This window comes from Fundulus heteroclitus, chromosome 3, assembly GCF_011125445.2.
Source record: "Fundulus heteroclitus isolate FHET01 chromosome 3, MU-UCD_Fhet_4.1, whole genome shotgun sequence".
NCBI lineage: Eukaryota > Metazoa > Chordata > Actinopteri > Cyprinodontiformes > Fundulidae > Fundulus > Fundulus heteroclitus.
This window is the reverse complement of record NC_046363.1, coordinates 42,163,189-42,179,797: the sequence shown is the minus strand read 5'-3', so window position 1 is coordinate 42,179,797 and position 16,609 is coordinate 42,163,189. Positions and strand designations below refer to the sequence as shown.

Below are 16,609 nucleotides of genomic sequence, written 5' to 3'. Positions count from 1 at the left end.
GTTTGTTATTGGGTTTTGTTTTGGCCAAAATGAGTAACTAAACTTCTTTTTAATATTTATTTTCAGTTACTGTAAGGGCTCACATTTCTTCCTCTGAATTCTGTATTTTCATCATTTTTTTCCAGGTCTCACCAGGGAAGATCTCCCTCCCCGAGCTGTGTGTCTTTAAAAAGAGCTCTTGAGCTCAAACAGTAAGCTTAACTATTGAAGAGTAAACACACACAAGTCATCTCTTGGCTATTTACAAGAATCCAAACTAAAAGACAGTTTCATCCTAATTCATTAATTTAATCACATTGTTTACAGTAAACTTCAATCCAACATACTCAGTCTGGATCATAAACATATCTATATGAAATTCTCAACTTTTCTACTTTATTTTTTTTACCTTTATGTCTCAAGTTAATTTTCCCCTGACTGAGTTGCTATAAATTATATTCATAGGACAAATCTATCAGTAAAATTCTGTTTATAATAGTATTCATCTCTATATTTATTCAGTACATATCCATGTCCTGTACTTATGGAACCATTGTTTATCCTGCACTTGCTGCTATTGCACTTCTGGTTAGACCTAAACTGCATTTCGTTGCCTTGTACCTGTACCTGTGTAATGACAATAAAGTTTAATCTAATCTAATATAAATCTAATCTATAAAGGAACTAGTTAATATTTTTTTAGTTTCACACACTTTCATCTGGATTTAGATTTCTTTATTTTCTTCCAGGTCTGACCCAGGAGGATTTCCCTCCCCGAGCTGCATGTCCTTAAAAAGTGACAAATCTAGGGATTATCCTCTTCAGTTTAAACAGTAAGTTTATTGATTAAATATTAAATTAAGTTATAAAGCACCAATTCTCAACATAGGTCATCCCAAGACTCTGTAAAAGAGAAGCATGGCAGATTGTATATACATACATCAAAAGAAATACAGTTCTATCTGAATTCCTACAATTGAAAAACAATAAAATTCAATCAAATGTTTATATCATAACCAATACATGGAACATCTAAATGTAACTGTATGTATTTTTAACTTTAAGTTTATTTTAGCTTCAAGGTCCAATATTTTTCTTTGTTTGTGTCCCTGAAAATCTTTATTTTCAGGGATACCGTTAGGGCTCACATTTCTTCCTCTGAATTCTGTAAAAAAATTTCCAGGTCTGACCAGGGAAGATGTCCATCTCCAAGTGGTGTGTCCTTAAAAAGTGACAAATCTAGGGATTATCCTCTTCAGTTTAAACAGTAAGTTTATTGATTAAATATTAAATAAAGTTATAAAGCACCAATTCTCAACATAGGTCATCCCAAGACTGTAAAAGAGAAGCATGGCAGATTGTATATACATACATCAAAAGAAATCCAGTTTCATCTGAATTCCTGCAATTGCAAAACAATAAAATTCAATCAAATGTTTATATCATAACAAATACATGGAACATCTAAATGTAACTGTATGTATTTTTTAACTTTAAGTTTATTTTAGCTTCAAGGTCCAATATTTTTCTTTGTTTGTGTCCCTGAAAATCTTTATTTTCAGGGATACCGTTAGGGCTCACATTTCCTCCTCTGAATTCTGTAATTTTTTTCCCCAGGTCTGACCAGGGAAGATGTCCATCTCCAAGTGGTGTGTCCTTAAAAAGTGACAAATCTAGGGATTATCCTCTTCAGTTCAAACAGTAAGTTTATTGATTAAATATTAAATTAAGTTATAAAGCACCAATTCTCAACATAAGTCATCCCAAGACTCTGTAAAAGAGAAGCATGGCAGATTGTATATACATATATCAAAAGAAATCCAGTTTCATCTGAATTCCTGCAATTGCAAAACAATAAAATTCAATCAAATGTTTATATCATAACCAATACATGGAACATCTAAATGTAACTGTATGTATTTTTTAACTTTAAGTTTATTTTAGCTTCAAGGTCCAATATTTTTCTTTGTTTGTGTGTTTTTTTTTTTTTTTTTTTTTTTTTTGGCAAACTGAGTAAATAACCTTGTTTTAATCTTTATTTTTAGGGATACCGTAGGGCTCACATTTCTTCCTCTGAATTCTGTAAAAAAAATTTCCAGGTCTGACCAGGAGAGATGTCCATCTCCAAGCTGTGTGTCTTTAAAAAGTGACAAATCTAGGGATTATCCTCTTCAGTTCAAACAGTAAGTTTATTGATTAAATATTAAACTAAGTTAGAAAGCACCAATTCTCAACATAGGTCACCCCAAGACTCTGTAAAACAAAAGCATGGCAGATTTTTTACACACACACACACACACACACACACACACACACACACACACACACACACACACACACACATATATATATATATATATATATATATATATATATATATATATATATATATATATATATATATATATATATAATGTTTAGACCATAACTAATACATGCTATATCCAAATGCAAATGTATATTCTTCTATGCATTTTTTTTCAGAATTACCATTAGGGCTCACATTTCTTCCAATGATTGATGTATTTATTTATTTTTTTAGGTCTGACCAAGGAAGATCATCTAGGGCAGGGGTGTCAAACATAAGGCCCGCGGGCCGGATCTGGCCCGCCAAACAATTTAGTCCGGCCCTGTGGCTAAATGCATTATCATTATAAAAAAAAAAAAAAAGAAGAATTAACTTGTATTAATGGCAAAAAGAGCTCATCAGATTTGACTTTCACAAGTGGAGCAGTACTGCTTTTGCCATAGTGCTCCGCTTGATTTATGAATGAGAATAGTTTTATTATGATTCATGTGGGGAATATCTCAAATTATATGGACACTACAAAGGGAAAGTAGGAGAGGAAAGGAAGAACAAGAAGAAAAAAAACTAAAGGTGAAAGAAAGAGGAGATAAAAGGAAAAGAATGATGAAACAATTATTGATAAAAACATGTACTTCGTTTAATTGAAAATATGCAGTTCCTATATTGTCCACGAGGGGCGCTGTGTTTTAATTAGCAGATTAAGCTTCAGGTGTGGAAAATTTTTAATCATTTCTTAATTTTTATCTGTTTGATGTATTTTGTCATGTAGGACAGTGTTTTTAAGTTCCAAAAAATGTGAATAAATGTTTTTCAACATTGTATAATCACTGTGATCAGTTTTTATGCATAATGCACAAGTAAATGTTTAACTGAGTAAAAGTATTGTTGAAATTGCACATACTTTTCTTAAAAACGCTGAGGTTATTCATAATATATTGTGTAAAAGTGAAATTAATTTAATATAAAAGTCAACAACAAGTCCACATTTATTAGTTCTGTTTAATCTTGCAATGAGTTTACTCGTGTGGCCCTCTTGAGATCAGATTATGCTGAATGCGGCCCCTCAACCAAAATGAGTTTGACACCCCTGATCTAGGGATTATCCTCTTGAGTTCAAACAGTAAGCTTATCTATTGAATTTTAACCCAAGTGAGTTTAGTTATAAAACACCAACTCATTACATATGACATCTCAAAGCACCTCTCAAGAAATCAATGTTCTTATAAATTCTTATAATTCTTAAACATTGTTTCTCTGTGTTTGTGTGCTTTATATCTCCATAATCATTATTTCTGTTCTCTCCACAGAAGTTACCAGCAAACATCTGAATATTTCACCGTTCCTCAAACAAAACTGGATTCAATATTTAAGGTTTGTAACAACATCGAGATGCACTCAAAGTATGCTGTTATTTTGACATAAATTATCCATCCATCCATCCATCAATCCATCCATCCATCCATTCATCCATCCATCCATCCATATGGTGTTGTTGCACATTTCCAAGTTCCAGTTTTATTTAACATATTTCAGGGTCATATATCAACACACAACTAAAACATTGCTAAGTTAGCACAAAGTTAAGTGTCTTGAAATCATAAGATGCAGTTATTTTTCATCATAGTGTCATAAATTTGTCAATGTCTGTTTAAAACGCTGACCCTAATCATAAATGGGCAATAGTTTAAATTTGCTAAACACATGATGTGTAGAGAGTTTTAGATATTTTGGTTTATCTGCAAAGATAGTGAGGGCCTTTTTTAATTAATATTTTTAGAGCAAAGGAAGCTCTTTTTGATTAATAAGTCTGTTCAAGTCTATCCCCTTTGGGTTCAGTGCATTAACAACTTGCCGCATAATGGTGAGATTGGGAATTAAGAGCAAAGGGACGTTTTACCTGGATAAAATTTGTCTCCCATAGTGGCTTTGATGCAAAGTTATTTTCATAGATTTTCACACATAGTTCCTGTGTTGACTTGACTTTTGCTCATTAAGAGAAATAGTTGCCACCAGACAACTATGGTGGCTAGGAAGTGCAAACCAACAATACACAATCTGAAACACTTTTAGAAATCTGGAAACAATTTAACATTTCCTGAAACAAATTTACAAATGACAAAATCAACTGAAAAGTCAGGGACTGCTATCTTCGAAGCTAACCAGGATGATAATGGGAACGTTCACAGTGACTCAAGATGGATGCCAATTGAATGCCGTTTTGTCCATGTTTTGGCACACGTGAATAGATTCATGCGATTTTGTTTTTCGTGTGGTCGGTCCTTGGAGTTTTTTTTTTTTGTTTTTTTTCCCAGTGTCCTGTCTAGCAATATGGCAATAGGAATTGATGTCTCAATGCCAGATAGAGCTCGACAGATTTTGCTTTTACAAGTGGAGCGTACAGCTTTCGCCATAGTGCTCCACTTGATTTATGCTTGTAAATAGCTTTATTATGATTCCTGCAAGGAGAATTTCAAATATGGACATGACAATGGGAGAGTAAAGGAAGAACAAAAAGTGAAAGAAAAGAAAAAAAAGAGTAGAGGTGAAAGAAAGAGGAGATAAAAGGGAGAGAATGATAAAACCTTCTTTGTCTGCTCCATCACCTGGAAAGAGACACAAAAAGAACAGCACAACCAACAGACATAAAGCAACAGATTCACTCGAATAACACCTAGATGCCATTGCTAAATCATATATATTATTATGTAAGCTGACATGTGTAATGTGATACTTGAAAAAAGAAAGTGAAAAAACATAAATAAATAAATAAATAAATTATAAGATTACTGTATATAAGTGAACACTTAATACCTGGGATCCAGCACCTGTGGGAGATGTGAAAGTGCACTAGTTTAGGTGAAAATTATCCAGAATTAGCTTGATAGTGATTGTGGAGAACCGAAGACCCACCTTCCCCGCGCACAGAGGCAGGCGTCAGGGGACCCGTAACCCCGGACTCCCAAAGGGGTCCCTAAAGCAGGTCGCCCAGGAGGGGCCGACACAGGATATCTGCAACCCCCCCAAGGAAGGAGCAGAGACGACCCCGAGGAAATCCCCCAGACACCGCAATGCCGACGCCCTCAAGAGCCGCGGGGACGAGCCCATGGGCTCCGTCGGCAGCTAGCCGGCGGAGCTGAAGTGGTCCCGGCCGCGGGGGCGAGGCCCCAGGGGTGATGCCCCAGGGGCGCCCCAGGGGCGCGGCGCCCCTGGGGCCCCTGCCGCCCCCCGGGGGGGCCAGGCCCCCCCGGGGGGGGCCGGGGGGCCAGGCCCCGCAAAGAGGCCGCCGGGAGTGGGCCGGCGCACGCCCGGGAACCTGCCCCAAACCCGAAGCCAACCAATGCGCCAGAGGGCCAAGGCGTCCTTGGAGTTTTTAAGTGGCATAGAACAGAAGGACCAGATATGCTGCAGCAATGCATTTAATATTTTGATGAAGAGTCACTGGTACGCTGTAATCGTGGAGATGTCATGTTTACACGGTGTACACATCAGCTTGAGGTCTATGAAAAGCAAAATGAATGAACATGTCAACCTGTGTTCCCCTAGCCTTGCCAGCCAGACTAACTTTTGCCTCTCTTTGATATGGCTGAAGTTAGTCTGGAACTGCTCCCATAGAGGGTTTTTCTGGGGTTGGGTTAACATGCGCAAAGTAAACCAATCAGAGCAACTGAGAATGTGACTTCCACTGTCAACATTTCACAACATAATTCAACATGGAGAGCCGCGGTCAGTTGCTGCTGTTTTAAGTACATTCCCAGGACATTTTTTTTTTAATTCTCTAATGGCTGCTATTCTCAGTCTGCTGCATGAAGCTATAGACCTTTTGTCTTATTAACCAAATAAATGTTGATCAACCCCAAATTAGTAGGTGACAACTCTTCACTTCTTAAACATAATCAGCAAATTTTTTTTCTTATATATATATCTGGGTATTCACCTAGATAACCAGTTTAGATGGAAGGTTCCCCATTGTTGGTTTGTACTTCCAAGCCACCGTAGACCACTGCTGGTTTAACTTTAACTTCTTACCCTTCCAAATATCAACATGTCCCCGGGCAAGGCATTAAACGCCTGCAGATCTGCTTATCTGGGTGGGAAATTGTGCTCATCTCTGAGTGTCACTGGGTTAACGTGGCTCTAGTGTGGGAGGACCTTCAGAGCTTTCTGCAAGACTAGAAAAGCACGATACAAGATTAGTCCTTTCAGTTTAATTAAGTCTTAATAATCAATTAATCAGCATCAGAAATGGAAAATGATTAATTAAAGGGGAATGTTGTTCTTTAGATTGTAAGCCTAATTTTTTTCTTGATTTCAAATGTTAAATTAAAATTGTTCTGTCACAGGCCCTGGAGGAGAACATTGCTGCTTTTATGAGGATTGAGCTGAAGAACTTCAAAAGACTTTTACAACGAGATTACAATAAAACCTTTATGAGCCCAGAGGAGGCTGCTGATGAGAAGAGGAACAGCAAAGATGCTTTTCTAAGCATTGTTCTGAAGTTTCTAAGGAGGATGAAGAACGGGGAGGTGGTCTGCTCTCTGCTGAACAGTGAGAACCTTTAAATGCTTCAATGTAGACAAGTTAGAATAGTACATTAAATTAGTGTAAAGTAGATACTGATCAAATGATTACATCACATTGTTCAAATAATGAACAATGTGAATAAAAGTGTGGGTATATATATATATATATATATAGATATATATATATATATAGATATATATATATATATATATATATATATTTGTATATATATATATATATATATATATATATATATATATATGTATATATATATATATATATATATATATATATATATATATATATACAAATAGCTAAATATATACATGGAAACAGGAAAGGACACATTTAGTTAATTCCATGGTTCCATAAGTGATCTGGATTTACAAACACACACACCAGTCCACCATGCTATTGCTCATTAAATGAAAATTGGGCCTGAAATGTGTGCGTCAAATTTCTGCGCTGTTTGGTTATTTTGTATGCCAAAGAAGAAGGTTTGTCGTTCAGCACCATCCTCATCATTTTATTATCTGCATCCGAGTCTTCAGAATACATTTCTAAGGTCAGACAATCTCTGAAAGATCATATTGTGAGTCTGCTCTCAGTTTGCACAATGGACTCATAAGTCTTCTGCAGTTATATTTGCTTTTTATTAAACCTCTATATCAGATCACTCCTGTGTTATCCTTCACAGCGAGTAATGGTCGCAGGTATGTGACCTGATGAGGTGGATCAGGTAGGTGAACTTCCCAGGATAACCTCTGCATCATGTTCAGAGCTTATCACTGATCATGTGGCGTGACATTGAGTATAAATCATAAAATGAAAGGATGATCTGAAGCAGCTAAAGAAAGCAATGACTGGAGAACCTTTGTGTGGAAAAATAAAATACTACCAGGAATACTCCCCTAAAATATACTCTTGCATTGCTCTGGATGTATGTGTGTGTTTGAGTCTGTGTGTGACTCTAGAAACCAGGAGTTACCTATAATTAGATTTGCAAGGAAGGCAAAAGCCCCTAACCCTCAGCACTCAGGAGTAATATAGGGCTAGCAGCATGAAGCACTGTGGGACACAGATACCTTTATATTAACAGACTGGATACAAAGAAACCACAATTTATGTATACTTGTATAATGTTTACGTCCCTTATCATTATCAATAGCGGGTAGATACCTGTCAAACACAACATGGACCTCTTGAAACTAAGTGTTCAGGGAGTTTATAACCAGATATTTTGGAAGTCAATTGTGTTGAATAAACTTGGTTATTGTTGCTACAATTGAGATATAGTAAAACAGAAATCTATAAGGGCTCAATTGTAGAAACACTCAGAGGAATCTAGATACTAAGGGGAGTTAACAAATCATGCAAACCAGTTAATAAAGCATGCTGAATGTGTTTTGTGTTAAGGTTTGATCATGTGTCAGTGTGAGGTGAAGGAACAAGCCCACTTAAGCAGAAATTATAGACTTTCTGCAGAACATGGCAGCCCAATAAGAACGGAGAGGTAAGATTTAACGCTTGGACTACTCATAAATATTTTTTATTTTTTCTGATTTGATTCTCTAACAATTCTTTGACTGATAACATCTAGGACTTAATACAGGAGTTCCTGCAGTGAGGTGCAAATTAAATGGTCAAAAGACTCCTTAATTCACGCAGGATCAGAAACACTAATATGGAGCCATTGTTAGGGTTTCCAGCTGAATTGGAGGAGTACTTCCCTTCTGACTGGGTGGTTTTAGTCCTCTGGTCACCAAGGGTCAGAGGAGCCTGTTGACGTGGTTTAGAAGGATAGGAGCCGAGATCGGGACCAGCCTGGTGTTGGAAAACATGTTGTGTGAAACAAAGAGACAGAGACCTGGGAATATAAGGCCTGTCCCACTGGGAAGAGATCCTGGGGAAGTCCCAGAACCTGCTTATGAGACATGGATCCTGTCTGGCCTGAGAATGCCTTAGGATCCCCCAGAATGAGCTGGAGGATATCACTAGTGAAAGAACTACGTTGGCAGGGAGAGGGATGTCAAGGGTTGCCTCCTGGACTGGTTGCCTTCGCAACTTGATCTCAGAGAAATGAAAGACAATGGATGAATGGATAGTTGTAGTGACAGATCTCTATGTGCCTTTACCTGAATACTATATCCCTTATTGATCTTAGGTCTGACTAAGGAACAATAAAAGATCCTTTCCCAAGCTGTGTCTCCATGAAAAGTGACAAGTCCATTGGTTATCCAACTGAATTCAAACACTATGTTTCATATTAATTTTAATGTGTTAAAATACAGTAATAAGAGTAAAAATAGTTAGAAGGTCTTGCTTTTTTCTATTTTGGGTTGATGAAGTATAATAACCCTGATAATGAATCTATCTTTAGTGTTCACCAGAAACCATCAGAGGAGTTCAGCACTCATCAAATAAACCTCAGCGCAATATTTAAGGTTAGTAAGTCTATAACTGCACTCACATCTAGATAGGCTGATGTTTGTAGATCACACTTATGAATAATTAGGCTATTGCCTCAAACGATCAGGATAAGAAAATGGCAATGCTGTTAAAAAGATGAGTATAGATAAATAACCATGATCCAGAGCTGAACCTGAGACAGTCTTGTTGCTCTTTCATTATAACAGTGTACTGGACCCCGGTAAATACCCTGCTGAGCTTTACTTGCTCTCCAAGTGTCAAAGGACAATTATGTCATTATAAACCTCATTAGTGAATTCAGCTGAATTACATGTACATGCAAGAGGGGATATTATTCTTAGAATGTCAACTCCCCTCTTTGCAGCCACACAGCACATTACTTGTGTAAAGTCGCATCTTGGCTTAATTTATATTTTTGGAAAGAGACACAAAAAGAACAGCACAACCAACAGACATAAAGCAACAGATACAATCGAATAACACCTAGATGCCATTGCTAAATCATATATATTATTATGTAAGCTGACATGTGTAATGTGATACATACTTTGTTCTCTAAAGAGTGTTGCAATTACAGTTATCAAATTACAATGTTTTATCTAAGCTTTAAAATTTATGTTTACAGATGCTTGAAGAAGATGTTTTGAACTTTGCCAAGAATGAGCTGAAGACTTTCCACAACATTTTAAGCCTAGATTACCCAGAATCCTTTGAGAATCAAGAGGTAGTTACCTCTGAAGAAGAGAATGAAAATATAAACCTTAAGAAGAATTTTTTGAAAATCACTCTGGAATTTATGAGGAACATGAAGCAAGAAGAACTTGGTAACGCCCTGCAAAACAGTAAGATAATTGTAACACATCTCTCTCTCTCTCTCTCTCTCTCTCTCCCTTTCTCTCTCTGTAATTAGTCATCTTTACTTTATACAGTTGTTGTAATATGAAGACCTAAAAGGTTTTTATTTATTATTCAGTTCATACGAAAGTTCTTAAGGAGACGTCCTACAGATTCTGGCCCACGGACTAATTAGCCTCTCTGCTTTTCTAAATAAATACTCTCCTTGCTCAATCAGTTGAGGTGGAGAGCCATGTCTTGTTAGGTTTGCAATGTTGTCATACTCACTCAGTTTTTAGAGAATATGACATTCTTACTGTTATGAATCTCAGGAGTCGGACCCGGTAATTCACACAACACCAAGAGTATGTTAAAATTAATTTATTAAAAGTAACATAGTTGAAAAAACAAGCCTCAGGGAACAGGACTGGTTGCTCTGAAAAGGAGAGAGACAGGTTAGTGGCTGTGAGCTTGCAGAGGGAAATTACAGCTGCACAAGAAAAGCCACTAACCTTGATTGGATCCGTAAAAGACGTTGAATCCAAAACAGAGTCCTTTCTCCTGAAGGGGGCAGGCGACAGGGGAAATCCAACAGGTCCAGTCCGAGTCCGTTTCCAAGGTCCAAAATCCAGTTTTCAACAGGCAGAGGTACAGAGAGGAGGGAGCAGAGAGGCAGGGTCCAAAGGCAGACAGAGGTCGTTGTCCAGAAACTGAGAACCGGTGAAGAGACCGACAAGGGCAAGGCAACAGGCAGGAATCCAGAGAACACTCAAAGGTTGAACACAGGTAGGCAGGTTTAAGAAATGCTGGAAGGTCTACTAACACAAGGCTTTCGAGAATCTGGTACCAGCTTGCTGTGGAAGGCCAGCTTAAATAATGCCAATCACAGGTGCCAGAAATCAGGGCAAACAACAGATGCTAGCAATCAGGAAATAGGGCAGCCACTGTATGGAAGGTTGAGATGGCCAACATGAAAAATAATCAGAGCAAAAGCTGTGATCATTACACTTCCTACATTACAAAATATTTTGTGTTTTTTTGTCTTTCAGAGGGTGTCGTAACCATATGCCAGCACACACTAAAGACTAACCTGAAGAACAGGTTGGCTTTCGTGTTTGAAGGAATAAACAAGGCAGGAAATCCAACACTTCTGAGTCAGATCTACACCGATCTTTATATCACCGAAGGAAATCCCACAGGGGTCAACTGTAAACATGAAGTGAAGCTGATTGAAAAAGCGTTCTTGAAATCAGTTAAACCAGAAATAACAATTAGACGTGAAGACATCTTCAAATCCTCATCAGGAAGTGATAAGCCAATCAGAACAGTGATGACAGAGGGAGTAGCTGGCATTGGGAAAACAGTCTTGACAAAAAAGTTCACACTGGACTGGGCAGAAGGCAAAATTTACCAGAATTTCCAGTTCATATTTCCATTTTCCTTCAGAGAGCTAAATATGTTGATGAGGAAAAAGTTCAGTTTGGTTGAACTTATTCATCTTTTCTTTCCCGGAATGAAGGAAGCAGGGATCTGCAGCTTTGAAGAATTTATAGTTTTGTTCATCTTTGATGGTCTGGATGAGTGTCGACTTCCTTTGAACCTGAAAACTAATGAGATTCTGACTGATGCTACAGAGCCCACAACATTAGAAGTGATGCTGACAAACCTTCTCGAGGGAAAGTTACTTCCTGCAGCTCACATCTGGATCACAACTCGACCTGCAGCAGCCCATCAGATTCCTCCTGAGTTTATTGACCTGGTGACAGAAGTCAGAGGATTCAATGACCCCCAGAAGGAGGAGTACTTCAGAAAGAGATTCACAGAGGAAGAGGAAAGCAGAAGAGTAATTTCTCACATCAAAGCAACAAGGAGCATCTTCATAATGTGTCACATCCCTGTTTTCTGCTGGATCACTGCTACTGTTCTAGAGGAGGAATTCAGAACCAAGCAGAAAAGAGACTTACCCAAATCCCTGACAGAGATGTACATCTACTTCCTGTTTGTTCTGTCCAAAGTAAAAAATCTCAAATATGATGGAAGAACTGACATAGATCCCGTCTGGACTCAAGAGACCAAAGAAATGATACAGGCATTAGGGAGACTGGCCTTTCAGCAATTAATGAAAGGCAACCTGTTCTTCTATGAATCTGACCTGACAGAGTGTGGCATCGATGTCAGAGCAGCCTCAGTGTATTCAGGAGTGTTCACAGAGATCTTTCAGGAGGAGAAAGGCCTGTTCAACGAGAACGTGTTCTGCTTTGTCCACCTGAGCATTCAGGAGTTCCTGGCTGCTCTCCATGTCCATCTGACATTCACCAACACTGGAGTCAATCTGCTGGCAGAAGAGCAATCGACGTCTACCACCTTTGAGGATTTTTATCAGTTTGCAGTAGACAAAGCTTTACAGAGTCCACATGGTCAACTGGACCTGCTCCTTCGGTTCCTTATGGGTCTCTCACAGGAAACCAGTCAGACTCTCCTCCATGGCCTCATTACAGAAAACAGAAAAAGAAGCAGCTCCAGTCAGAACACTGTCCAGTACATCCAGATGAAGATTGTTAACATCAATTGTATTTTCAAAAAAAACAACTTATTTCAGTGCCTGAATGAGCTGAGAGACTGTTCGCTAATAGAAGAGATGAAAGCAATTCGAAGACCAGGAAGGTTGCCAGCAGACCAGCTGCCGCCTGCTAAGTGGGCAGCGTTGGTCAACATTATTTTGTCTTCAGCAGAAAAGCTGGATGAGTTTTACCTGAATAATTACTTTGAGTCAGACAACGCTTTACTGGGCCTTTTAAATGTGATCGTAATCTCCACTAAGGCCGTGTAAGTTAAAGGACAGCAACACAATCAATAAAATATTCATTACACATAAAAATGTTATGAATATTAAACTTGAATATAATAACGGTGGAATCTTAAAATTTTAGGCTGAGTTGCTGTAATCTGACAGAGATGAGCTGTAGTGGTTTAACCATCGGTCTCCAGTCCCATTGCCTCCTTCTTAAGGAACTGGACCTCAGCAACAACGACCTGAAAGACTCAGGAGTGAAGCTGATGTGTGAAGGCCTACGTAGTCCACAATGCACACTGGAAAGTCTCAGGTCAGCATTTACCTGTTGTTTAACAGATAACTTCACCAAACCAAAAGTGGTTGTTTTAACTTTATTCATTTTAGATGTTTTAACACAATAAAAAAATTATATCTGCAATTGATCAAACAAGCACGTCTGCAATAGGTTTTATATAAACTGTTTACAAAATCTGGTGCTTATCTATGTGTCTGAAAAGGTTTTTTGTCCCGGTTGAACATTAAGGACTGACACCAATAATACTACAAACCTTACTAAATAGTCCAAGGTTATTCTTGCAAATGCAGTGGGAAAAAACAATTCTATTCAAGATTAACATCTGCATCTTTTCACATAAAGCCTGTCAGGCTGTCTCATCACAAAGGAAGGTTGTGCAGAACTGATGTCATCTCTGAAGTTCAATTTCTGCCACTTGAAAGAGTTGGATCTGAGCTACAACCACCCAGAAGAATCTGGAGTGAAGCATCTTTCTGCAGGACTGGAGGATTCAAAGTGGGCATTGCAGACTCTCAGGTATGAATGAGCTCAAGCTTATATAAAGCTGTAAAAGGACCTAAAAATTATTTATTGTTTACTTTGTGATACTTTAGTACAAAAAGCTCTCTAAATGTGGCTCAGTTATTACATGTTTCTGTTGTGATATTGTTTCAGGGTTGAGCCAATGGGATCACAGTTCTTAAAACCTGGTCTGAGAAAGTGTGAGTATTGAAGAAAATTCTTTACAGAAAAATAGTCTTGCACAAAATCTTGAAAAAAGTGCTGGCAGGGTTTACTATTGCATACAAATATTCCTTATCCTTAGGGCTGAAAATAAAACATAACAGTTTATCAACCAAATACACTCAAGTTTTAATTAAATGTAATTAAAAAACAAAGTTCTCTGAGTATTTAATTTAAACATAAAATTTATGTTATTCCTGTTGTCTTTTATTTTTTTTCCAAAATCTAGTTTTATGATAGTCATGTTTAATGACTTAGATTGTTACTGAAATGGTTATTTATTTCAGTAACTCCATGACTAAGTGAAACACATTATATAGATTAATTACACACAGAGTGATTTTTTTGGGCCTTTATTCCTGATAGTGATGATTTTCACGTACATCTAATTAAAACATATTTTTTTAAGATTAGAATATTCTATGTTTTAATCCAGAATTATGAGATTAATGAAAATTACTTTTCGTGTCTGCTTAGTATGTCGGGACAGGACTAACAGAAATAAAAATCTAAGCAAAAATATTAAATTGACATTCTTTTTTATCAACAAAGGAATATTAATAAATTAATAAATATATATGTTTAAAACATGGTACAATTTAAGTATATAGCTTCATTAATTAGGCCATTTACTTATTTCAAATCAAATAAGTTTATTTGTATAGTGACAATTTTCAACAGATGTCATCTCAGGGCACAATTCAATTCAAGTCACTTAAATCAAATTAGACAAATTGGTTAAATGTTTTCCACCTAGGGGAAACACAGCAGATTGCATTGAGTCATTGACAGGCAGCATTTGCTCCTCCTGAAAGAGCATAGAGCCACAGTGGACAGTCACCTGAAATTTGTCGTTGACTTTGCAGTGATCCCCCATACTGAGCATGTTTTTTTTTCAGTTATGTTAGTTCAAAGGTTTTTATTTTCAAAATATATTTTTAATCTGACGTACAAGCTTTTTTTTTTTAACAAAAAATTGTAATTCATTGAATATGACTATAAAATACATATGCATTTTATTTTGTTTTGGTCAGAATATGTCACAAGAACAAATTAACAGTAGAATAACTACTGTATAATATACCGTTGAAAGACTGAACAGATGATGAACTGCTTTCTTTCCATCAGATGCCTGTGAACTCATGCTGGACCCTAACACTGCTCATAGGAACCTAATACTGTCAGAAAACAACAGAAAAGTGACAATGGCAGGAGAGAAGCAGTCATTTCCTGATCATCCAGAGATGTTTGATGTCTTGGAACAGCTGCTGTGTACCGATGGTCTCACTGGTCGCTGTTACTGGGAGGTTGAGTGGAGAGGAAGCGTTCACATCGCAGCAGCTTACAAACGAATCAAAAGGAAAGGTGAAAGTGATGACTGCACTTTAGGAAAGAATGAAGAGTCCTGGAGCCTGCTGTGCTCTGATGATGGTCACTCTGGCCTGCACAAAAACAAACTAATGCCCATCCAGGGAGCTCCTTCAAGCAGAGTGGGAGTTTACCTGGACTGGCCTGGAGGCATTTTGACCTTCTTTGGAGTATCATCTGGCAAACTGAAACACCTTCAGACGTTCAACGCCAAATTCACAGAGCCGGTGTACCCTGCTTTCAGGATTACCTCAGAGCCGCTGAATTCCTCTCTGTTTTTAAGCTACATGTAGTGAAAATTATATAGAGCCGCATTATCTGTTTTTCACAGCTTTACAGTATTGTACCTTAAAAAAACAAAACATTTTTTTATACATTCAGACTTTTATACCTGAACTTTTTGGTGTGTTTACTTTTTGTTTGTCTCATATTGTTTTTCATGTACTAGAAATAATCAATTCAGTCAGGTGGGAAAACTGCTTATTGTTTTATTTGATGCTTAATGCTTATCAATCATATTATCTCTAACTTGCTTGGTTTAGCTGATTTCACTTTGAGTTTCCAGGTACTTTAGTTATTTCTTTCATTTAATTTGTACTTTGGTTCTTATTTTTCCATCAGCCATTGTTCTCAGCCCATACTAATCATCTGATTACTTTCCCCTGCTCTCCAGGCTTTCTCTCTTCATTTCCCTCTGTATTTAAGCAGCCCTGTTTCCTTATCCCATTGTCAGATCCTCCGTTATGCAACCTGCTGTACAGTCCTGAATACCTCAGTCCATGTAAACTTACATTGTCCCTGTAAAATAAAGATGAAATAAATAATAAAGGAGAGAAGTGATGTAATGTATTGAGACAAGCAACACCCTGTTCTGAGGTTCTAAGGTTGCTACTTCGAAAAATCTCTAAGAGTGGTGGGATTGATCCATATTAGCATGATAGCTGGACAAAGGATTTACATGACCTGCTGCCACCGCACACCGCCATTCTGAGAAATTGAGCTTGCTTTCTCGGCAATGGAGTCAGTTTTTATACTGCCAATTCAGAAATGTTAAGTCTTTAAGGGCACATGGTCAAAGCAACTTTGAGTGGGTCAAGGATCTCTAAAGTTTTTCGTCCTAATAAGAAAACTCAACATTTCAGAGGTACATAAAAAATCCACCTTCACCTCACAGTGCTCCTTCTCTGCTTCGGTGTCTGCTGCACAAATTTGTTTAAAAGTATTTTAAGCTTGGCGTTCACTCGGCATTTATGTTGGAAATATTTAGGGGCTCATCAATTTATTTGTGAAGCAGGGAATTTCTGCAAGAGGTCTCCTTCCCTCGTACTTTGCTAGCATAGCCAGCTGATGGTAGCAA

At 37.5% G+C, this 16,609-nt stretch overlaps 1 protein-coding gene across 1 annotated transcript in view; it reads left to right on the top strand.

The window, feature by feature from the left end:
- Window positions 1-16,085, top strand: part of LOC105920449 — a 70,511-nt gene extending 54,426 nt beyond the window's left edge. The window contains exons 10-24 of the mRNA XM_036135432.1: window positions 126-191; window positions 729-812; window positions 1,163-1,246; window positions 1,597-1,680; window positions 2,079-2,162; window positions 3,595-3,658; window positions 6,628-6,832; window positions 8,225-8,321; window positions 9,189-9,252; window positions 9,864-10,080; window positions 11,122-12,898; window positions 13,003-13,176; window positions 13,504-13,677; window positions 13,816-13,862; window positions 15,013-16,085. Of these exons, the coding sequence (XP_035991325.1) occupies window positions 126-191; window positions 729-812; window positions 1,163-1,246; window positions 1,597-1,680; window positions 2,079-2,162; window positions 3,595-3,658; window positions 6,628-6,832; window positions 8,225-8,321; window positions 9,189-9,252; window positions 9,864-10,080; window positions 11,122-12,898; window positions 13,003-13,176; window positions 13,504-13,677; window positions 13,816-13,862; window positions 15,013-15,545 (3,754 nt within the window). The 3' untranslated portion in view covers window positions 15,546-16,085. The remainder of the gene's footprint in view (window positions 1-125; window positions 192-728; window positions 813-1,162; window positions 1,247-1,596; window positions 1,681-2,078; window positions 2,163-3,594; window positions 3,659-6,627; window positions 6,833-8,224; window positions 8,322-9,188; window positions 9,253-9,863; window positions 10,081-11,121; window positions 12,899-13,002; window positions 13,177-13,503; window positions 13,678-13,815; window positions 13,863-15,012) is intronic.
- The last annotated feature ends 524 nt before the right edge of the window (window positions 16,086-16,609 follow it).